At 30.6% G+C, this 26,246-nt stretch overlaps 1 protein-coding gene across 3 annotated transcripts in view; it reads right to left on the bottom strand.

The window, feature by feature from the left end:
* The window catches only part of LOC141532605 (transmembrane and immunoglobulin domain-containing protein 1-like), a 79,248-nt gene extending 53,646 nt beyond the window's left edge, over positions 1–25,602 (bottom strand). The window contains exons 1-2 of one of the 3 annotated variants that reach the window (XM_074251035.1): positions 25,125–25,602; positions 24,218–24,431 (exon numbers count right to left, since the gene is read on the bottom strand). In XM_074251035.1, coding sequence (XP_074107136.1) covers positions 24,218–24,287 — 70 coding nt within the window. In that variant the 5' untranslated portion in view covers positions 24,288–24,431; positions 25,125–25,602. Of the gene's footprint in view, positions 1–24,217; positions 24,509–24,639; positions 24,935–25,124 lie in introns of those variants that run through there. The other 2 variants (XM_074251034.1, XM_074251033.1) reach the window with 2 other exon arrangements.
* Positions 25,603–26,246: the final 644 nt, after the last annotated feature.

Below are 26,246 nucleotides of genomic sequence, written 5' to 3'. Positions count from 1 at the left end.
GAACACGAACAAAACTTGAGATTATACATCAAGGTTATATAGTTTCGAGATCACTCCAAATGCATCTACTAAAAATAAGATGATTTAGTAAACAGTTGTTGCAGTGATTTGATAATATCGTTGATATACTAATCCATATCACCAGTGTAAGTATATGCACAACGGTAGGAAAAAAAAGGATCGAGATAGTAGCGATCCACGCTCAGAGCGGAAGTATTTCACATTTCTTTGTAACATATTTCCGCCGTATTCTTTATTGTTTATTGTCAGTTGTTTGTTGCAATATACAAAAACAGTGTTGCATTATTAAATAATAAATATTCATATTAAAGTTTGTAAATTTTGGTTATATTTTTAGAGCATACACGTTTACTTAAACGATTGATAAGTTATTGACTGAATGCCGGAGTAACTCACCCCACGTAGGGGCTTTAAACTTGTCAGAAAAAAAAAATTGATTAAAGTTATTTTAAAAACACCGAAAAAATAAATTTCACGTTACAATTGGTTATAAATACACAAGCAGATAAATTATTTCAAGAAAATTTCTGCATAATTGCCTAGTAAATAATTCGACAGATTTTTATAAAATTGGATTATAACTAGCAATACTACGTTAATATTCTCGGATCCTGATTGACGATCAGAGGTCAAGAAACAAAGCATCACTTCGTAATGAAAATTGATACTTAATTGAATGGTTTTAAATCGGTTCATCATCTAATTGTACATCGACAATCCATCACATGCTTTTTTTTAAGCTGACAAAATTTGGCTCTTTTGGTACCGAAAATATCTCCAATTCAGATGGAAAGCATCAATGTGTTATTAACTAGAGTCTGGAAAAATTCAGCAATAGTTCGTTAAATTTAAACTAAGTGATTAAATAATCAATGAATCAGTGATTAGATTTAAAAAAAAACCGCATCAGTTAAAAATAGAATGGCTTGCAAGCATTTCTTTCCAGTGAAAGAGTTTAATTTACAAAGCCCAAAATAGGGTATAATCTGGAGCAATAATGATTGTTGTTGAGTGCCGTAGATGTTAGTGGCGGGCAGAATAATAGAGATTGGAAATAAAAAGTACGTTAGCTGTTAAACCGGCTCGTACGTGCCAGGAATACCAATAAAATATCTGTCTTCATCTATGCAGTCTATTCGTTCTTTAGACTTTTGACGTCACTCTCTGTCGTAGCGCGGTATGCTAACGTTGATTCTAAGTAAGCTCATTCAGATTCATGCAATATCGATTTCAGTATACATCCTATCTATATATGGATAACCAACCGTCCAACAGATGAACGCCACCACTAATTCCAGGGAGATAGCTAACGGGTTACCAGTTAACATTGGAATCGGGTCTCCACGTCGTCGACCGCCCTTGACTCTGCCCGGATATCAAATAGAACATTTATCTATCGCTGCCCGCCACTTGTCATCATACTAAATGTACTCATCGAATTAGCTTCACTGGGGTAAGACTAAGTCTTGTTTGAAAGTGGATCAACATCTAAACTAAGCTTAATAAAGTGATTTTTAATCCCCGTCAACGTTAATACACACTTCTTCTGTCTCCAAGGTCTTTTTATTGCTTGGGGTAAAATTTCAGGAGGGATGAAACTACTAAACAAGAAATTTTTTTGTCAGAATAAAATTCCACACGAGTCAGAATGAGTTTTTTTTTTTTTGTGCGAAGCATCATAATCTTTCTTGTTGATTTGAATAATTTTTGTATTAAGATATGGACGAACAAAAAAAAATTTAATATTTAATTAAGCTTCTTACAATGATATCTCTCGAACAAAACGACTGAATTCTAGACATTCGATGCAGTTTTATAGATAATAGAAAAAAAGTTAAAAAATCCAAAAGTGCACAAAATATATTATATTGCTAATTCATGAAGTAATATAGCATAGCAGCAGAGACTAAATGGAGTATTTAAAGAAATACCAAGTTTTTGGGATCTCAAATCCGCTGAATTTTTTTTTTTTTTTATTGTTTGAATAAACAATTTATCTTTTTTTAAACTTATCGTGTTTCCAAGCTACGAACATTTTTCTAAAATTATTTTAAGTTGCAAAATTAATGTTCATCTATTCATTAGTACAATGATAAACACATTATGTTCGTATTGGTGCACTGATATGAGTATAACAATAAACATAGTTAGAAAAAGGTGTTGAAAAAGATTTTTTGATTGCAGAGCACTCTCTAATGTTTTGCATTAAAATGGAAAATTTTGGGTTTTTATGTCTTCGGCTACATTTTTTTGAAGCTGAAAGCTTGAATTTCAAAGAAGTAAGTGAATTTTTATTATTACTTTAATGTTTCACTTTATTTTCAGCGCTTTCAGTCTTAAAAACAAGTTGGGAGATTGGAAAAACTTTTTTAATGTTTTTGATTTCATTAGCTAGCTTTAAGCTTTCTACGAAGTACATTTCAAAATTGGTAAATTAATTTTTTAAATAAAAGAAAATTAAAGTTTTTTGTCAAAAAATATAACAAGTAAGTGAAAATTGATTTCTTTTCTGGTAAATTCTATTTATTCTTATTAAAGAAATGCTTTTACGTTATAAAAAATACTTTTTGTTTCTAATCTAGCTCTACTAAGAAATAAAATAAAAGTAATTCGCGACCGAGATTTACAGGAAATTGCCAAGAGATATTCACTTCAGAAGCTTCTTCGTGAAGTATTGGTTCTTGAGTTTCAACAAATGTTGAAATTCTTACATCTAAAGAAGTTTTTCCTATTATTTTTAATAGAAATATGTCTCATGTTGTTTGTTTATAAAACAAAGTGTAATAACAATGAAGTTAGCTCAACATATTTAAGATAATCTACCGTATGAAATGATTTGTTAAGTATAATTAAAATAATGCCAAGTATATAAAGTTTCTGATAGTTGATAAGAAGTTGATAACTAATAGTGAGAACCATGAATGTATTTAATGCTTGTTTAACTTTTAAGCAAATTTGTCAGGAGTTATTTAACTCGTCGACTATACTACTATAGTAATTTAAACAACCGGGTTAGAGATTAGTACATTTCTATACAAGTAGTTCTACCATAGTCATTGTGAGTTTCATAAAGCCAACTTTACTACCTGTTTATTAGAACTGTGCCGTGTTCAAATATTTTTAAAGGATCCCATTATTTTTAGTGGGGTCTAATATGAATGAGCTGTTTCATAAAAAATTAAAGTAACGTTTTTTTTCTCATCAGTCATTACACTCAATATAATTTCGATGATTAATATAATGAAATTATTGAAAGCAGAATCGAATTCTGATAATACCGGAGCGTAAAAAGTACAAAACAAGTTTGAATTATAGAAGCTCGTTTAAAGTTTGGCGTGGGAGAGAACGGGGTGATTACAAACACCTGAGTGACAAATCGAGTATGATTAAAGTTTAGTAACAAATAATAACTTTTATTAATTATAGGTATATTTAATTTATTTAAGCATGAAGCAAATGTATTGATTTAAATATAATTGAAAGTATTAATAAATGTTTACATGGAAACAAAAGTTTGAATATGCGCGAGGTGATTACGAGAGTGAGAAATTTCGAGCAACACCTAGATTAATTACTAATAGCGCTCAAAGCAGTACTGAACAGCTTTAAATATTGTTCTGATACAAGTGTTTAAATTTTTCTATTCGTGATAGTTTAGATTGTTAATTAACGTAAAGTTTACTCATTTTTTATATTTTTTTTTTTTTCGTAGAATGCGGAATTTAGTTCAACGCAGCTACACAGAAAAAAAGGTTCACTTGAGCCAAGAAAATATTTTTCTTCCTATTTATTTTCTTGAGCGAAGAAAAAAATTTTTTGACACAAGAAATTTGACTTATTTCAACCAAATTAATTTTCTTACTTTAAGAAATACGTATCTTGATTCAAGAAAATTTATTATAGACAAGAAAATATTCTTGTTTTGAGAAAATTCAGCCTCTTGCTCCAAAAAATTTAGTTTTTGATAGAAGTAAATTTTCTTGTCTCGAGAAAATTTCTCTCTTGCTCCAAAAAATTAAATATCTCGATAGAAGTAAATTTTCATTAATATTTTTATTGATTAACATGTCAAATGGGAAGATCGAATAATGTTGAATTATGTTTTTCATTCAATCTGTATAATTGCACGCGAAAATAATATAAAATTGGTATAAAATATTCAAGAGAAAAATTTTTTCTAGGTGAGAAAATTTTTTTCTTAGCTCAAGTAGGATGCACTGCTTCCCTGAAGTATCTAGAAATCTTGATCGAATATAAAAATTTATTGTATCAAGTATTTATGATAATTTGAATGAAGAAAAAATAATTTTCATCAAGAATAAAATTTCAAGAAAAGTTTTTACTTCGGCCAACACAACTTCGGTCTTTCTTCAGGCACTCAAAAAGTTTCTTGAACCAAGAATTTTATTCTTCAATCAAAAAATTTTTCTTTCTGTGTACAAGACGAAACGGAAAATAAATAATCAAAAAATTAAATTATTGATTCAATTTTTAACGAAGTTAAAGCTGTCTTTATTAATTCCACATAGTTGAAATTAATTATTCAGGAGAAAAGTCAATAAAAACATAGCTTTAATTAAATATTTGAATGAAAAAAAATAATAAATTCTGGGAACTAGTTTCTCAATACATACCACTTAGCATACATGGATACCATATGCGTGAAAATTAGCCACTTGCTGAAAGCTTAAAATATAAATATTATATTAGTTCATTTGGCTTTACCCACATTCGTGAATTATTCAGTATTATCTCCCAAAAAATAAAAATTTATTAAAACCACACGGATTTTAATTTGTAGACAGACTAAACAGTAAGTAAAAATGTTTTTTTTCTGATTTGTATAAAGATAAAAGAATACCAAATAATTATTATCATGATTATGATGAACTAATGAAGGTTTAATTTACAAGAAATAGGAGAATTTAAAAATCGGAAATGATTATTGTGGTAGAATGAGAATTTGGGTCGGTTTGCCGCTGGAAAAATAAAAGAGATAAGTTTACGAACGTCCTTTCTATGAAATCGATATTTTAAAATTTATGCATGTTGTGTGTTTTACATAACAACTTATCTTTGTACACGCGAGGTTACTCGAGCATAAGTTTATCTTACAGGGAAGACGACTATGACGAAGTCGCCGATAAACTACAGAACTTGTATGGACAATTGCTGTTAGCTTTAGTATAGTATCTGTACGTTGAAACGTGTCAACAAGTTATATCGTCAACAAGAATAACTGCACAATCGTGAAAAGGAGCATCTGTGCAAATCTGGACGAGTGTGTTCCTCTATAAATTTCAAGTGGTTTTACTTAAATACTGAAATTATAACTTCACCTAGACAAATGTGTTCTGAACAAATGGAGGCTAGATTAAATTTCCTCTGAATAAAGTTATTTCCATTTGTTGTACTTCTTTTAGTATCATTATTAACATTAGACAGGATTCATCTCATTTTTGTCTAGAATAAAAAAATTTTAATATTTTTAATATGATTCAAAAATTTTTCTTAACAAATTAAAAATATTCAAAAAAAGTTGGGAAAATCCACAAGTTCACGCCTCATAATCTCATTTTCCATAATGAAATTGATTAAAATAAGATACAAAAAAATTTTATAATTATTTAGTAATTCAGAAATACGCTGAAAAAAAAGTTTAAGTCCCATTACAATACGTTTAAGCGTATAGCTTACGCAGATGGCGCATTTAACATGGGTATAAGCTATACACTTGAACGTATTGCGATAAGACTTAAACTTTCTTTTCAGTGTAATACTTTTAAATCTTTCGCGCCATTGTCCACCCAGAAACAAAAAGGTACTGCGCATATATTGTAAACGAACCTCATTTACATAGATATAAATATACAAGCGATTAATGGAGTTTTAGTTTATTGCTAATTTTAAATAAACTACATATAATTAAACCAAGTTTTAGATCATACCGAAGCGCATACAAAAAAGTAGATTTGATCAGTTAAGTTTTTCGGCAGTTATCGAGACTACGCCAGTTTTCATACATACATTTGACAGCCGGACGTTCACGGAATAATTTTTTAAAAAATTTTTTTTATTTATTAAAAAAGCAAAATGTCTTTTGAAAATTTCATAAGTGTTGAAACTAGTATTTTTCTATGACATTTATGTGTAAATTAGAAATTTGAATAGCGCGCCTTAACTTTAAGGTAGTATTACTGGGTTTAGAATTGACGTTCAGAATTTGATAAAACTGAGCATATAGGTACATAACGATATCTTAATTAACCACTTAAATTTTTTGAGGCCTACCGAAAATTGAAAAAAAGATATTAATATTTACATATTTTTGCCTTTACCATTGATCCTTATGAAAAATCACAGACTTTATCTTATTTCACAAAACTGAAAGTTCAGATTCTTACGAAAATTAACACAACGAGAGAAAATAACATCTAGAACATATTTAATAACAATCAGCATGGTATCAGAGAATATGAGAATATTTGTTAATAAAAAACATTAAAAATTTATCTCTGTATCTCTTTCTTCAACGCGATTTAGTATAGGGAAATCTGCTACGTCAATCAAATGAGGTTAGGTCTTGGGATTTGACCCTTGTGGTAACGGTAGTACTACCTTAACCAATAAGGAATCAGGTCCCATTTTTTTGCGAGTTTTGACTATTGACTAATTTCACACTCTCATGTATTTTTACTGTAGGGATATTGTTCTACAAGTACGATAAAAAATAAATAAAGACAATTTTAGTTCAAGAAATCGTTTGATTCTTGTACGGCGAGTGTAGAACTTAACCTCATCCGCTTCGCTTGTGAGGCGGACAAAATTTACAATCACACTTGGGTCGACAACTAAGTTATGTTTTATTTGATTTGCTTAACTTTCCCTTGAAGTTGTTGATTTGTTGGCGATTTTAATTCAATTATTATTTTATTCAACTTTTATAACTTAATTGCCTTGAATTTGACTTTTCAAGTCAATTTTTTTTACTTTTGGCTTTTTTTTTCTTAAATTTACTGGAAAGCTAAGAACGAAGAAAAGAAAATGTTTATAAAATAGAATAAGTTCACATCCTTCAATCTCTTCAATATTAGAGCAGATACTTTCAATGCTGATATTTATGAGGTCCATTGTTTGAGTTCTACGAAAGCGAGGAATGTTAAATAAATAATTTGGAATTCTTTTAGCTGCATAGAATTTGGATGTCTCATCTCATCTCAGCTTATAAGATGATCAATTGATACTACAGCTTAAAAAATTATTCTTTACAATTACAAAATCGCTTACTATTCAAATGACCGTGTATAAAATTGCTGATTATTTTTTGTATTTTAATACGTCTTAAAAATGCGAGCATGTTATAACTGATTTAATATAATGTTTTTTAGCAAAAATTTTACAATTCTTGAAAAAAAAAAAAATAAATAAATAAATAAATAACCGAGTTTAAATTAACATCATTTGTACTGAAATTTCAAGTTTAAAAAAAGTTTCATCTTTAACCCAAATAGTATTACGCAATTCTCACATGTAATATTTTTCCCTCAGTTTTTATATGATAATTTATGTATTTAAAAAATTCTAAATTGTCATACCGATTATTTTTAGCACCAATCAAATGGCTAATTGACATTGATGATTTAAATTTATTTAATATAGACATTATCTAATTATTTCTTGAAGAAATAGTGGAGCTAAATGTGTAACTCATTGAGATGTTATTAAATATTCTTCATCGATCGATAACTTATCATCTTGTTAATTACTGTTAAATTTATAAACACCCTTCAAGAGCAATGAGATTGATCTGCAATTGTAGTATATATAGTAATAACACGAGCAGACAGTTTTTGACCTTGATAGCGTCAATTATTGTCAGATTTATATTAAATAATTCATTGTTTCATTTCAAACTCTTTTATCGAGTTTTGTATTAAATGTATTAATTTTCATAATTCATTTCAGCTGATAAATTAATTGCTGTCATTTATTAGTTACGGTATTTTTAGTATTTTAATCGACGATATTGTCAGTTAATTGTAGTTATGATAAAAGAAAAAAATAAAAAACTAGATCAAGAGCTCCGTTGGTAATTGTCAAAAATTTACAATATTTTTAGAGAGAAAAAATAATGATAAATTTATAAAAGTTATTTCAGATTAATGAGAACATTCATTACCGAGTCTAAGTGTTTGATCAGTAATCGTGATTTATTGTGATCAGGGTACTTTAAAATTTATCATGTTAAAGAAAAAAAAAAAAAATAAAAATTATACGGTGTAAAATTGTAAAAAAATAAAAGCGAGTTGACAGTAAATATTAAAGTGAAGTTAATTTTTAGTGTGTGCATTAAAGCATATTTTATTAGAACATGAGTCGGACAGAAAGTTTGTAAGATGGCAATTATAACCAGCGAAATTAATCAAGTTACAAATCTAGCCAGAAGGATAGACGATGACTTGTTCCGCTTACAGTTTCGTATTATTAATATTAGTTTGAAAGTTTTTCAGGTCTGACAGGAGATTATTGCAGAAGTAGAGTTCCATCTACTGCTCCTTGATTATCCAAGAAACTTGTTTTCTTCATAATATTTCGTTTCGTTTCGTATCGTACCGTATCGTCAGAGCACCCGCCTCCTTGTTGCCGTCACTTTTCAAAGCAACGCAGTCGTAAAACTAAATTATATGCTTTCAAAAGAAACAAATAAGAACTATAAATAAAATATTATCAGGTGAAAAATACTTGGATACATAGTTGGAAAGGGACAATAAATATTTAAATTACAGTTCTCGGTTCTACTTCAACTTTTCTTTCATTTTAATCAACAGTTAATCTTCTAGAAGCAATGTATATATTTTTTTTTATTTCTCCGGTAGACTGACTCTTAAGTGTTGTTATTTTTCATAATATTTTTATTGCAAATTAATTACCTCGGAGTTTTATTTTTTGAATTGCAAAAGTTTGCTCTTGAATCAACGGATTGTAATTATTGTCAAAAATCAAAAAGAATTTAATACTCTTATATAACTAATTTTCTTTTTTTTAAAAAAAAAAAATGTTGATGTATGGTTCTTCCATAACTATTTTATTTAAATTATGCAGCGTGTAACGTTGCTTCAAGACAGTACCGTCTTATTTCAAGTATGCCGCGTCTTTTAGAAATATGTGTTTTATTGGTTAAAAATATTTTTGTTTCAATGTTATTTATGCTTTAGACTATTATGTAAATCTGTAGAGTTTTCAAGCTTTGCTTGACGGAAGATCTTCATAACATATAGAAAATATTCAGACGTAAGGAGAAAAATTTTTTCAAAAATTGAAAAAAAAATTTTTTTCATCGTAATAAAAGGATTATCATTTTTTATCACACTGGAATCTTACACGGAAAAAAGTAAATTGTAATAAATAATAGTCGATTTATAACAAGCAATGATAACTGCTAAAAATTACCATTTCAAATAGTAAAATCGTGATTTTAAAAATCACTATGTAATAGTTATCGTTTAAATGCTACAATTTATTCTTTACATGGAAGAAAATACTATTTCAAACAGTAATATTCTTTATGTGAATCTCGAAAATGTCAAAGTATAATAATTAAGAATTTTGACTTTAATATTTATCATTTCGTACCTAAAAAATGATCGCATGATATGTAAAAAGTATAAAATACAGTCACTAAATTTCTAATACAAGCAACGTCAATATTTACAAAGTAAAATGGTAAATTTTAAATGCAACGCTAAAAATAAAATTATTGACTTCCTTGGACTGGTAAAATATATGTTTTAAAAGTAGAATTTTTACTGTTTCAAATGTTGAATTTTCCCAGGGTAAACCCCTTTTTCCTCATCTGAGTTCCCCTTCTTCTCATAGCATGGACTATATATTGAAACGGCAATTCTTACTGTTCGAAACCGTAATTTTTTAAGATGAGAAAGTTGTTATTTACCATAGTGACAGCTACTAATCACTTATTTTCAATATAAAATTGTAAATTGTGGCTTGTACACTTTCTACATTAAGTTTTACAATATTTATATTTTTTCCACCCCGATGTCCGCTTTACTGTTTGAAACTATAAAAATTAACCGCAATCCTAGTGAATTTTACAGTTTACTTTTTTCCGTGTAAATGCAATGTTATTTAAATAGCATTTTTGGGAATTTTATTTATTTATTTTTTATTTCTCGTTACAAAAAATCTCTATAGAGGTGCATATTGCATCTGTGCATAGAACGAGTACATTTTGAATTATCAAATTTTCCTTATCCATAATAAATTAATATAATAAATCATAGTACAGTGGAAGCTTTAAGAGTTTCAGCCTATCGAGTTTAACAGAGCAAGGTTTTACCTTATTTAAAATGGTTTTTATAAATTTTATAGTTTATACGATATTTATAAGGAATATTATTCCAAACATTATATTAAGATTTAAGATTTAAGATTAATTTATTATTATGCCAAAGCCAATTTGGCCAGATGGCAATATTCAAAAATTAAGTACATAAATTTGTTTAACAGTTAATTATACAATGATTATTTGCTATACCTAAATAATAACAAAATTGATATAATAAGTAATTATGAATATTAACGATTTTACATATTAAGTAACAATGCTAAAAATAAGAGTTAAATTCTGATAATAGTATACAAATAAAACAATTTAACCAAATATAGTGAATAAGACAATGAAGATTAAATATCCAGATTAAATAAGTAATCGAGCAGTTTATTCTTGAAGATTTCTAGGCTAGACGAGTTAACAATATCAATTGGAAGTTCATCCCAAAGACGTATGACCGTTACAACAAAAGAATATTCATAATAAGTTGTAGCAAAATTCGGCATTTTGAAACTACTGTTTTTCTTTGCTGCTAATCTTTCAGAATGCCTAACAGTAAGATCTTCACAGAATAAATCTCGCAAGTAACAAGGTTTTTCTATGTCTAAAAGTTTATAAAAATAGCAAGCAACATAATAAATACGGCGACTTTTAATAGATGGCCAACCAATTTCACGTCTGTAAGGCGTGATGTGTTCGTCACGCTTAAAGTGAAAGATAAAGCGAATAGCTGAGTTTAACGCACGTTGAAGTTTACAATCATTTTCATGTGTTGAGTTTGTTAAAACAATAATGCAATAGTCAATTAGAGGTAAAATAATAATATATTAACATCACGTTTATCAGCTAATTATCTATTTTTATCCATTCTCTCAGTTTTTTATGTATTAGTTTCTTCTTATAATTTATATTTTTCATCTCAGATGGTAATTTATTGAAATATTTCATTGCTACATAGTAAGCACATTGTGTGTAAATTGTTTTCCTTATCTTTGAAAGTCAATTGCTTATATCTTGTAATTGAAAGTAATTTTTCATTTCTTTGAAAATTAATAACAAAAGAGTGACAAGTGCAGCACTTTTGATAAAAAATTTGATTTAGACATAGAATAAATCTTAATAAAAAATTTTCAAGCTTACCAATATCGGATTTTTGACAACAATTTTTTACAACAATAAAAAAACAGAAGGACTAAAAATTTTGTAGTTTATTAAGTATTGGAATGGGATAGCCATATTAAAGTTGGAAACTAAAAATTAAAAAAATTTTCTTATACTTTGAAAGGTATTTATACTTATTAACCAACCACAAAGTCTTTGATAAATCCTAAAGACAACAAGAGATGCAATTATAACTTTGAGTTGCGCAAATAGATCAAAAAAGTATCAATAAAAAAATTTTAACTCTCTTGATACAAAATAATACGCTTGTTCAAATTTGCATAATCCAATGACGTTAACATGAGTACTCGGCTTGGCTGGGAAGTTGCATTGTTTACCCTTCACTTAAGGGAGCTTTGAAAATCTCAAGAGATCGAACTGAAAATCCAGAATATTCACTAAAATTATTTTCTCGGAAAATCTATCAAGAAAAAAGTCTCGTCAATTTGAAAAATGACTTCAAGTGAATAAATATACGGTAGTCGAAAAAGATACGTATATAAATAAAATTTTTTTAAATTCGAATGTGTTACTCACAAGTACTAGAGTACTTCACAATTTTCTCAATCATAATAGTGAGCTTGTTATAATATTTTTACGATGATACAATATAACTTAACTCAAGTGTATCAGCAAAACATTTTTCAATGAAAGTTGAGCACGCTCAAGATTTGCAATTCAATAAACGTAATAAGAACTTTTAAGTTTTTTTTATAAATATTTAAATTCGTTAACTTTAAATGTAATCTTTCAAATACTTAGTATATGCATTCGAATACCCATGGTATACTTTTCTTTATAAACTACTTTAGATTCACTCGCATATAATTATTATCAACATATTTTTTATCGGCCTCGCCTTTTAAATTTGAATTGAAACTTTCATCTAAAAAATAAAAATTATTCTCAAGTTTTTTCAATACTTGGAGCGATAAATTGATGTTAATCCCCTTTTACGACTAAATATTAAAATTCGCTTATAGTGTAATACTAAAAACCAGCTTTATACTAAAATTAGCCGATATTTGACTACTTTACAGTTTTATTTATCAGTTAAATTAGTAGTAAAAAAATATTTTCAAAAATTTGCATTTGCAACGTTCAGAAATTTTTTGATAATAATTTATTAGTCGAAACAATAACAACAATTGTTTAATGTCTAATAATTTTAATATCATAAAAACTTATAACTCTCTAAACGAAAAATGAAAATTTATTTTTTGGGTGTAAGATTTTTTACACGCTTTTTATTAGCTTCACTTGTATGTTTGTATGTTTGTTTGTAACCGACTACTTTGGGCGCGATTTTGACCCACTTTCAACGGTCAGATTTCGTTGAAACTTTGTAGATTTATCGAGGACCGATGACAATACACTAACTTGATAAAATTATTCCATTTTTCAATTTGCAAAATAAGATTTTTGTTAATTTATATAATTTTCATCTATAGTCGATAAGGCAGAAATTTTTATTTTCAACCATTATCTTTGGCCGATTTATCTAATATTGACAAATTTTCGAACACCAAAAAGAATTTTTAAGTCAACAAAGCATATAATAGTTTAAAAAAATTTTAAAAAAAGTTTGTATAAATAAACAAAACTAAAAAGTATAAAATAAATAATAGTTTAAAAAACACGCTTTTTATAGAAAACCGAACTAAAAAAATAGAAAATAATTTTTAATGAATTTAAATTAAGAATAGTATTAAAAATTTCAATAAATATAAATTAACAATAGTGTGAATAAAAAAAAATTTATTTTATTTAAAAAAAAACGTGGAGTGCATGGTGTCAATAGTTATAAATATTTTATTGACAGATATGAGTTGAGTGATTATCATTTTGATAATATCTTAAAAAGCACCCCACACTTTTTTTAAACTAAAATAATTTTTTTTTTTATTCATACTATTGTTAATTTATATTTATTGAAATTTTTAACACTATTCTTAATTTAAATTCATTGAAACTTATTTTCTATTTTTTTAGTTCGGTTTTCTATAAAAAGCGTGTTTTTTAGTTTTTTAAACTATTATTTTTTAAAATGATAATTTTTAATTTTGAAATTCCCTTAAATAGTATCATACTAACAATTTTATAACTTATAATATTATTTTATTCATTTACAATTAAACTCATAAAAATGGGATACTTTAGGCATCAACTAAAAGCAACGAGTAATGACACAAAAGCTTGTTAAATTGGAGTAATTATTCGAATTAGTGTAACTACGCGGGACTATTTAAAATTCCAATAATAACTTGCTACTTTGGTCGTTCAATAGAATAATAACATTTCTATGACTGTCGTAAAATAACAAAACCTAGTTCTAAAGGATTAATTACACTCCAATAAATAATTGTTATTAGGCTGAATTATCATTTGTCGAACTCACTTTATAGATAGTAACAATTGGTTTTGTTAAGCATGAATAACATTTTTTCATGTGAATTATTTTTAATCAATTACATTAGAATTTTTTACTTTAAATTAACTAGTACAATTTATCTGTAAGTTTATTTAATGTAAATTACTTTATATTAAAAAACTTCTATTGGAAGCAGTTATTATAAATACGTTAAAGTTGATGGACAATCCTATTAACTTAGCGGATATCTCAGTCTCGTGGACGCTTTATTTCGTAAATAAAGCTCCGTCATAGTCGATTATTATAAATTAAATGTCTTTTCAGTAACGTTAGTATATAATTATATTTTGCATGTCTTGCGATTGGAATTTACTGTAGGATAAAAATTGTAAGCAGTGAATTGATGAAATGAAACAGCGAAAAATATAGAACGTTGTAGTTGTAACGTTTAATTAAGTACAGTTCATTGATTCAAAGGTTATATCGAAATGAATTTTTAGACATGATATTAATGGAAAATATAGAGCATTTTAAATTCCACATTAATCTCGACTTTTCAATGTTTGATTGATGCTTTTTTTATAACATAGATGTTTCAATCAAAGTATTTGGAGTTTTCTTTTAATAAAAGCGGGAATTTTTTTTTCCTTTTTGAAATTAAGGAAGGACTTTAAAAAAAGTAATGAAATAATAATAATAATAATAATAATAATAATAATAATAAGCGGTGCTTGTTACGTGGCCTCCTAGTGGCGCACCGCGGGAAACGCAGACCGCAACATCTGGTCTGTAGGCTAACAACGTAACCGGAGCAACGGGCCAACTACCCGTTGCACCGTAATATCTGAGTTCCAAAACAGTATAATCTCAGAAGTGCTCCCCACAACCGGTCCTCTTCGGATGAGGACCAGTCATCAGGTGGGAGGAGCACACCGGACCCGATGACTTATGACGACCCCGGCGCTTATAGGATTAAGTTTAAGTGGACGGAGGAGCTTCGCGCCGATTTCTTGGTGTGCTGGCAGAACAGCGAGCCGGAGGTATCAGGGTATATGGCCCGGATGCACACACTTTGGTGTGGCATGCATCCGGAGCACAGACATTTTACGCCCAAACACCTGCGTAATTACGCCTCATACCTTCGGCATAATCGACGATCGCTGCTGCCAAATAGAAGGCAGTCTAATCGGCCTTCATTTCCAGCACCGCTACACCAAGAACGGCACCGTTTCTCCGAGGACAACGACAACCTCTTTACAGGTCGACAAGTGAGCATCTCCAAAAAGATGACTCACTCAAAACAACAGCTCGACACGGTGAACGAAGATCTCCCCACACAGCTTCAAGAGGACTCCACTCTGCTCACTGTCAACCAAGTTGTCTACGGTGCCGCGGCTTCGCTTCTGCCGATAGAGAGAAGACATTCTCTCTCCTTCGAGGCGAAGTTGAAGCTGCGCATCGCTCAACTTGGACACAAAATTGACATTTCTCGGAAACAAGTCTCCCGCATTTAGTGTGTGATAGAGTATGTTAGTACTCAAAGACCGTACACGCCAAAGTTCGTCGCCTGGCGGCAGAACTTCGAAGGCGACATCACACACTGAACAAGAGTACTCTTCTTGTCATCAAAGAAGAGTCTCTTAACAGGTTGCGGGCTCTGGTGGCTTCCAAAAAGTCACTAGAGAAAAGGCTGAAGCGGTTGATCGACAACTCTTTGTTTCGATCCAACCCTTCACGCTTTCTGTCACCTAAGACCGCTGTTCCCGAGAATTATCCATCATCTGAGCGAGTGGAAGCCTTTTGGAGTGAATTGTACGGAGATCAACCAAACGTCAACCCGGATACTCCAGCTCTGCACGACTTCGAGGCATTCTGTCGAGAACACCGACGGCAGGATATCGCCGAAGAGAGCCCTGCAGTCAGTGTGGAAGAGGTTCGTAAAGCCCTGAATGGCAGCAAGAACTGGGCTGCCCCGGGTCCAGATGGCATAAACATCTTCTGGTGGAAGAAATTTTCTTCTACACATGCTCATCTGGCCCGGATTTTTACATCATACATTCAGGGCGACGAACCAATTCCAGACTGGCTGGTAGAAGGGCGAACCGTACTCATCCCTAAAAAGGGTGACTTGTCTGACCCAAAGAACTACAGGCCTATCACTTGTTTGAATGCGGTTTACAAGATTTTTACAAAAATCTTAAATAACCGTATCTTGCAGGAGATAGAGCCTGTGTGGCAACAGATATACGAACAACGTGGCAGTAAACAGGGCGTGTCAGGTTGCAAGATCAACTTGTTGGTAGATAGATGCGTCATTCAAGACGCAATCTACTACCAACGCAACCTGTCTATGGCCTGGATTGACTACCGTAAGGCATTTGACTCAACTTCACATGAGTTGATTCTCTATCTGCTCAAATGCCTCGGAATCAATCGCCAAACAGTGGGATGCATACAACGTACGATGCAGCTCTGGCGAACGCGTTTTCACATAGGAAGTGGAAATGCATTGCACGTAACCGGAACTGTTCAGTACAAGAGAGGCGTCTTTCAGGGAGATTCTCTGAGCCCTCTGTTGTTTTGCATCTCACTGCTGCCAATATCTGTTGCCCTCCGACAAACTCGTGGGTACTCTGCGGGGCTACCGAGTGATCGAGTATACTCGATCACTCACCAACTGTTTATGGATGATCTAAAGATATACAGTGCCAACAAAGATCATCTACAAACGGCCATCAACATCGTAGCAGAGTACACACGAGATGTCGGAATGTCTTTTGGGTTGGACAAGTGTGCGGTCGTACACCTGGCGAAGGGTAAGTGCTCTGATACGGGTGGAGATGTCGAATTAGTGGATGGGAGCGTCTTAAGAGAATTAGACGCCGGAGAGTTGTACAGATATCTAGGGATTGAAGAGCGGCAAATGCATGCCGTCTCTGAAGTCCGAACAACTCTTCGCAGTGAGTATGTTAGGAGACTCCGGAAGATCTGGTCATCAGAACTTTCCGGCAAGAACAAAGTCTCAGCTACTAACATGCTCGCTGTCCCGGTCCTACTTTACTCTTTTGGGATCCTGAAATGGCCTCGAAATGAGTTGAAAGATCTCGACATCAAAACCCGTAAAGTCATCAATATGAATCAGAGCATGCACCCTAATTCATCAGTCGCCAGGATGTACCTCTCCCGGAACATCGGAGGGAGAGGATTGCAGAGCTTGGAGCGGCTTCACGATCGTTTGGTTCTGGGTTTAACATACGAGGTTGCCAATTTCACAGCAGACGAGGACGACTTCCTGATGCAATTTGTTCATAGTCATGAAAATGCGCGGAAGGGGTCGTTCTTGTATAAGGCAGCAATCTACGCGGCAAATACCTTAGGTCTCGGAGAAATAAACGCTCTCATTGAACTCCCGAAAAAGGAGTTCAAGAGCGTCGTCAGGATAGCCGAGGAAAAAAACTCCTCGGTGAACACATGGACAAGTCCATGCACAGCGTGTATTTCAAACACGTCCGTGACCATGGCTTGTCCACCCAGCTGACATTCTTCTTCTTGAAGTCAGCTGGCCTGATGTCCGAGACCGAAGGGTTTATATTTGCCTGCCAAGATGGTGTTATCAACACTCTCGAATACCGTAGCAAGGTGCTCCAGGCGCAGCTTCCGGACACGTCCTGTCGGACGTGTAAACAACATCCGGAGACGCTGATGCACCTTTTGTCGGCATGTCCTGTGCTGGCAAGAGGTGCCTACATACAGCGTCACAATGCTGCCCTGCGAGTACTCTATTATCATCTCAGATATAGCTGCGGTATCGATGAGACACCAGTGTTGCCTTATCTGCCAGGAGATATTCCGCAGGTTGTTGAGAATGACAGTTCCAAAATTTATTGGAACATACCATTCGCAACAACCCGGCGGATTGACCACAACAAACCTGATATTGTGCTCTTTGACAAGGCTACTCGTGACATTTATGTCATTGAGTTTTCGGCCCCAGCCGAATACAATATCTCGGCCAAAGAAGAGCACAAACACCAGATATATCAGGATCTCCTGTTTGAAATTGGCAAACTGTACCCAGGTTACCGTGTCAAGCTCGTCGTTTTGGTTGTCGGCGTCCTTGGAGGGATGAAACAGTCTTTTGTGTCTTCACTTGCGAAGATACCGGCTTGCAGTTCAGCAGCCGTGTCTCTAGCAGTGCGGATGCAAAAGGCTGTCATTTTGGGATCCCTGCGTCTACGTAGGCAAATGAATTTGGCCTGCTGCACTCACTAACCGCCTTGTTGTGTGGAGTGGTGCAGCAGTAATGGATGGCGCTCAGGCTGGGCCCTCGGAGAGTCGGACTCCGGGGAAAACCCCCCTGAGCAATTAATAACAAATAATAATAATAATAATAATAATAATAATAATAATACACTTTGAAAAATAGTTGCGGAGTTATTTTCGGAGTAAATGTGGGAAAATTATTTTTAATTGATTTGATTTCTCCGGATATTTATCAGATTAAAATTAAATTTTAAAAAATAAGAAAAAAATAAAAATTCACTCTCGATTTTTTTAGGTGTAATAGCAATTTGTTAAATATTAATCATAATATTCCTATTAATATTATAAATGTGAATGTAAATTTGTTTGCTACGCTTTTACGCAAAAACTACTGAACCGATCATCATTAAACTTTGTGCACATCTTCTTGGAGGTATTAGAAGTAACATAGGATATTTTTCATGGAAAACAAAAATTTATTTCTTACAAAAGATAAAAAAAATTGTTTGTCAAAAAATTAGAATCACATTGATTCAGTTTTATTGGAATGTAATGGTTTTAGATATTTATCTAAGGGTTTCAACGCGAGCAAAGCCGCGGGTAAAAGTTAGTTTGAAATAATTCTTATTTTTTTTAATCATATTGATGATTTACAAATTAGTTTTTTTTTTTTTTTTTTTTTTTAATTAACAGAAAACCCCCTCATTTTAATTATAATTTTCTCTCCTCGGTCGATCAACTTTTATCATAACTTATTTTTATTTTTTTACTATCAACAATCCCAACACTACACTAATCGAAATTTGGTGATACCACAATCTTATTGTAATTTTCTAATAATAAATGACTTATGCGACAGAGCGATGTTTCCTAGGTATTGATTATTCTGAAGCGTAATTACACGTGACTAATAATAATAGTAATAATAATTATTTATTAAGTTAAACAATTTTTATGATAAAATAACATATTTCTGATATTTTTATTGTTGTTGTGTTACGAAAAATGCCATAGAAGTTGGTAATTAATCCTGTGACCTCGAAGTATTGAGGATGTACGTTCTTAATGCTGGAATCCGGCAACGGATATGTGGCTTCCGATAAATATCCGTTGCTTAATATACACGTATATTTTAATGAATTTACGGTAACGTGAAGCAATATTAAAATTTTTAGAAAACGTCAGAATCATTAAATATTTTCGTCAATATTGACGAAAACCTGGTACACTTGAAAATCATTTTTAATTAAAAAAAATGAACGTGGATTTTCATAAAGTTTTTTTTTTCTCCTGCCTAAGCCGAAAATTCAAATTCCTTCCGCTTGCAGCCGGAATAAAGCAGCAGTCTCTATCCTCGGAATAAATGAACGCGCACGCGCAATAGTGCCGACATCGGCTCTCACGCATTGTACGTTCTCTCTCTAACACATAATTTCTCCGTCAGCACTTGATGTTGCGTCATTAGTGCAATATATATTAGTGCATTATAATTATAATAAAAATCGTAATTTAGTGATTTGATTTTAAATAAAAAAAATTCGTCGTAAAACATGAGTTCTACAGATAGTCCCTACTCAAGTGACACTAACGACGAGGCTGGTAGAAATATCGAGGGAGAAGCCCAAAACTTAACCAATAAATTACACTAAATAATATTAGAGTGATATGTTATAAGAGTAATATAATGCTATAACTGTGATATGATAATTTTATAGTTTGAAAATTTCAAAAATTATCATATTGTACCAAAAAAAGGTTGATTTACATAAAATATGTTAAATCACCAAGTCACTAGAATTATTCTTATATTAAAATTATCATCTAATATTATTATTAAGATTATCCATAATTATATTATGAAATGAATACTTATAATTACTATTAATATTTATCAATATGATTATTTACAGTTATAATAACAATTATTCTGTTATTTTCATAACACTAATTATTTTTTTTTAATATCTTTACTTAAATAATAATTTTAAATTGTATTTTTTCTTGACTGCCCCCCCCCACCCCCGCCGGGGCTTCGCCCCTGGACCCCTTCTATGATTACCTACGATGCTATTGCATTAAAAGATTCGCGAATTTTCGGCTTGGCAGGAGAAAAAATAGTATATGTGACACGGGACGAAAGTACTACATCCTCACCCGCGTGTTTGCCACCCTCGCCTTCGGCTCGGGTGGCAATCACACACGCGGGACCGAATGTAGTAGTTTCGTCCCTTGTGGCACAATATACTATTTTTTTTAGCGTTAAATTGGTTTATTTTAGGAAGCGGGGTGTTTTTATAAAAAAAAATTGAATAAACATTCTCATATGCCCGGAGAATTCCCAAGTGTACTTCACGTGAAGTCAAAAATTTTATTTCAAAAATTGAATAGCTTTTTAGGGTGTAAAAATTTTTTATTGTTTGTCATACTTGATTGAATTTGACAAAAACTTTGTGAAAAAAAGTAAGTCTAAAGCATGCTCTGCACGTTTGTGTTTTTTTATATTTTTCATTTTTAGAGTATCTATTTTTTTATGGACGGAAATTAAATATTCCTTTTTGTCTATACTCTTCTGTATTACTTCAGCTATGATAAACAATATCTATGAAGGAAAAAAGAAATATTACCGTGAACTTAAATATTTAACGAACAAAAAAAATTTTTTTTTACTGATCATTTTTGTACAATAAAATTTAATCCATTAGGTATATAGTTTATTATTTATCTTGAATGCTCAACAAATAGAATTTTGAATTGCAGCTGTATAGTATTTTTAACAATAACAAAATTCTGATTTTTTAAACGATTATAATCACTAATCTGAAAAAGCTAATAAAAAATTTTTCTGTTCAATCAAGAAAATCTTTCGGAAAATATTATTCCACGACCGTTCGAACAAACAAGATAATTGATGACATGAAATTATCTTGACAATCTAAATTCAACGATTAAAGCCGTCATGTTTATTAATTTGGGTGTTCTTTTGATGTCATTGTACGATTTATAAAAAATTAGCGCTGAACAAAATTTACCGAGGAGATTTAAGATAAGTGTATCCAGAAAATGAATTTTTCGAGAGCAGATGACACTGAATGCTTGAGCGTTTGAGGTGTGCAAATCAATTTCCACATAATGTTCTTAAGAAAATACTGCGGCGAATAAGACACCAATAGGTTATGGGTATTGGTTTTTTTCTCAGGTACTAGTGCTGCCTCTCTTGATAGACTATCGCTCAATTACTTCTACTCACATAAAATATCGAAAGTCGCTAACTTCAAACATTTTTTATAAAAAAATGAATACCGCTCGTTTATGTTTTTTTTTGTTTTTTTTTTTTTAATAAAAAATACTTGTTATGACTTTAATTAAATATTCTCAGTTTCTGAAAAAAATCCTAAGAAAAGTATGGTTGTTATTCAATAAAATGTTCACTCTAACTACGGTCAGGATAGAGAATACATGTTAGATGTACGATTTTTAATTGCCAATAATTGCTATTTTAAATTGCTATAGAGGACACTTGAAAGCACGCGTATTAACAAATTGAAAAATCCTCTAAATTAAAATACATGGTAGTCTTGAAGTTAGTTAAAGGTCGAAACTCGCAAAAATCTGGCCACGATTCATTATTGGTTAAAATTCTAGAAAATTGAATAGCGCGTAGCGCGCTATTCAAATTTCTAGTATTGTAAGAAAAGTGATTTTTCACAGTATCTTCTTAAAACTAAACACTCGGTGTATAATGACCCCGGCTGATCGTCACACTAAATAGTTAATAAATATTCATCGTTCAAACACCGTCAACTACTAATCATTAGACCAGAATTTTCACAAAGTTTTTTTTTTATCGATAGACATTTATTTTCCAGTGGTGTAAATTTCTCGTGAAGTACAGGATGAATTATTTTACCGAGGCAATAATTAACCTTGATCTTATCTGAATTATCCGTAGCGTCCATTAGATCAGCATTTCAAACTCTAAATTTATTTTAAAATCCCTCATCATATTGAAATATTTCTCTCATAAAGAGAAGATTACTTTGACAAGATGTTGTAAGTTGCGTCAAGTAATGGTCTGTACGTGGAATCCTTAAAGTTTTATAAATTTACCTTTGAATTGTCGCAAGTAAATGAATCTTTTCTTACAACTTAAATATTCCAAGCCAGGTAAAAAATTTCAGAAGTATCTTTCCATTGATAACTTAAAATATTCAAAAAAAATCATTTCACCTCCGCGTTTTTTATTTCAATTTTCATAGTGGGCGTGAATATTCTTGTCGTAAGCCAACATAAACGTCTGTTATCACAATTAGCATCATGAGTCAAGAATGACGCAAGCAACTTTCATGATACAATTATTATTTTCGTTGTCACGATCGCTTTAGTTTAATAAATAATTATTGAAATTCATGTTTGAATAATTAAAATCCACAATGATGATAACAATAATAATAATAATAGTCAATAGAGTTGTTTATGACATTTGAATTCCATTTCAAAAAGCGTTTCCCGGTCTTTGAATAATGCAAAAGAACCGTACTCAACATTGTTTTGTTCCGAAGTTTCTGGGTTGAAAACTATGTACTTTGAAAGATAAAAAGGTTTGCTGTAATCATAAACTTTTTTCAATCTACTTTGAGTTGTTAATCTTTAAATTTTCGACATTAAAATTTCAATCCTAGTATTTTTACAAAATTCGTGCTCAGCTCAACTCTGAGAGATTAAGAGCTTTAAACATACATAACCGACACCGTTCAGCATGCATGACACGTAGTGTAGAACATTAGATAAATAGAAAACATTAAAAATATTTTATGCCGTACGACCTATATGTAAATCAAACTTCAAAATTGTTTTCAGTGCAATGTTAAACCAAGTAGAAATTTTTATTGATTTATTTGAAATAATAATGCACTATAAAAATTGAGCTATCGTTCATATTTTCAGTTTTTTTATTCTCGTTTATTAAAATTTCCTACTTTTAATAATTGAACGAATAGTCATTAATTATACGGTGTGTTACTCAGTACAGCATGGAATGTTTTTTAGATAAAATATGAAAGTAAACAAAAAATTTATGGAAAACTGAGAAATTTACAAATTTCTCAAATATGAAATATTTTATACGCTCCCAAAAACGAAACAAAAATAAACTTAAATTTTGTCATAATAAAATTATAAAAGTGATTTATCAACTAATTTTTGGAAAAATATCTTTAAGCGTATAAAATGTTCTCACAAAATGATTTTTCCATAAACATGATGGTGGATCAAATTTTGAATATTGTTTAATTGATGATTTTTTTAACACAACCTTCGTGTTTATTCAACACTATCTATGCAACAATAAAGTAACACAGGTTTCAAAAAATGTTACTTAATTAGTTACTTAATTAGTAGCATCGAATAACATTTTTGTATATTGTAAAACAGACCGAACGAATAATTCAAACGATTCTGTTAAATCAATGCACTAAAATGTTAAAATTTAACAAAAAGTTTAACATTTTATACAATGACGAAGAATATTTTACTGTATATAGTAAAAAATTCCTTTGAACCTCTTGAGAAGTTTTCTAAAAGAGTACATCAAACACAATAACGAATAAATAAACATTCTTTCAAACGCTTTAATCTTTTAGGGTGAACCGTTATCAGATTTTTCACGGAAAAGTTTGAAATAACGTTATGTGTATCCGACCTTATTTAAATAAAGGCCAAAAGTTTGATGTTTTTAACCTTTTTCAAATTTGTATATTTAATTAAAAGACCCAACTTGTCTATCCAATTTCGGAATGTAAAACGTGTCTTATCAAGACATAATTAAAGAATCAAAAAAGTCACAATCCAATGTAAGTTTAAAAAAAAACAGTTAATTGGCGATTGATACTTTAGCTTTAGCCTCAGTTTCGAGGAACAGTTAATCCAGGGTTATATAAAAATAGAAAAAGAGAGAAAAAGTTGTGGTGTCAGCTCATAGACCGAGGGAGTATTATATGTTAGTCTTAAGGGCAATAAATGAGACACTGAAAAAGAATAACGGGGAAAGTTACCTGATTGATGACAGAGGACGGCTATCAGCGGCCAAATGGCCTGTAACCATCTTTGACGGTTCTCCTTCATGACGTGATTTTTCTTTAAAGAATTAAGTCACCGCAGCCACACACCACTAATTCTTTTCAACACCCGCTAGTCATTTGCAGACACCATTTTTTTCGATTACTTTCTTATCGTCGATTATTGATTGTCATATTACTCTGAGAAGTTCTACAATTCAATACAATTATTATTATTATTATTGAAACAATTAATAATCTTAATTTTATAACTACAGATACTAATGCCTGTTAAAAAAAAAAAAAAATTATTAGTGATGTGATGTGATAAAACAAACAGTTGAATAATAAATTGTCTTTAAAGCACTTGACGTTTAATACTAAAGTAGTAAACAACGTCACCGCGTATAAATACTCACAATAATAGACACCGACACAAACACATGCACGCAACACTCCGGTAATCACAATCTAAGAGGATTATAATTAATGTACAATTTTAGATTTAAAAACAACAATAGTTATTTTTTTTATTTCAACAATCATAATGTTTTATTTTTGTTAATTACTATAATAATAACAATAATAAATAATGAGTGATAAAATTTATTGATTATTTTTCATCCTAATTGCACCCGTTTTAATTAATTTTAATTTATTCACGGCCTCGAATCAAAACCCTCTTGTTACATTAATTATCACATAATCAAAAATTGATAAATTTTTATTTTTGCCGCTCTATAATTTTACAGTTCTAGAAAAAAAAACTATGACCAAATTTCAACTGCAACGATATAATTAGCATTAATAATAATAAAGATAATAACAAAAATAATAATAATAATAATAATAATAATAATAATAATAATAATAACGATGATCAAATATTGACAGGTTAGCTTACTTTAAAAATTTATAGACATATATGTCACACGTAATGTGCAGAAATATTTATACGTTCACAACGATCTCAGTCTACTTGACTACTAAAAGGGCTTCCAAGAGTTCTGTATACTACTTATGCCATGTAATTTGCTGATTACTTGAGTGCATCTCAATTTCAAGTTGACTTTATATAATAATAATTGCAGTGTAGTTGAGTGTTGCGCTCATCATTATTTATTAACTTTGAGTAACTAATAGCTAATTAGTTTAGTTATCGCAATAATGCTTGATACTATGGTAATGAAAATGGTGTTACGCTATACTTACTAATATACGCGAGATTGAATTACGCGATGCATATTTTAACGCATGTATTGTAGGATTGTGTAAGATATATGTATATTTTACAGCGTATATGGCTGATATCATTTGATAGTACTATTTGTTAATTATAACTTAATCTTGAATTATTTTTAAAAGTTAATAATTTTTTTCTTCAATTTTAAGCTCACTAAGTTAAGATGGATATGTTTTTTTTGTACAATTTTTTTATATATCAATTACGAAAAATTTACTGAAAATTTGAAAGCTATCGATTATAAAACGATTCAAGTCTTCAGAGAAGATTATACTTTATTTCTGATTGATTCTAGATTTTAAAATTGTAAAAGTTATATCTGCAACTTAAATTAACAGCCTTAGATAAACAAAAGTATTTGAAAGAATTAAAAAAAATTGACCTCAAAAAATACTCTACATGAGTATATAGATATAGAACTTTCATTAGGGTCCATTCTTTTGAATTCTGTTGTTTAATCAGGAAGGTGAGCTTTCATATTCTTCGCGGAAAAGTAAAACAAGAATCACTGCAGTTAAACATAGCAGACGTGGCGCTTTGATCGCGGAAAAAGTGTGAATTGTTATCATAGTTTAAAATTATTGTCACGGTCGAAACGTTCATTTTTACAGAACTTTCTAAGTTAGTAATTCATTAAAAAAAAATGTTTATTTTTTTTTTTTCATAACTATAGTAACTTTTCCGCTAAAAATGTTTATTTTTTCATTTTACTTCAGAATTTCTACTTTTTATTTTTTGAGTCAAATAATTCTCAATTTTTAAAATAAAAACTATTTTTTGTAA

Source organism: Cotesia typhae, unplaced genomic scaffold (assembly GCF_013202065.1).
Source record: "Cotesia typhae breed Kobodo isofemale line unplaced genomic scaffold, CoteBio_Ctyphae contig_65, whole genome shotgun sequence".
NCBI classification, from domain to species: domain Eukaryota; kingdom Metazoa; phylum Arthropoda; class Insecta; order Hymenoptera; family Braconidae; genus Cotesia; species Cotesia typhae.
This window is presented reverse-complemented; position numbering and strand designations above follow the sequence as displayed.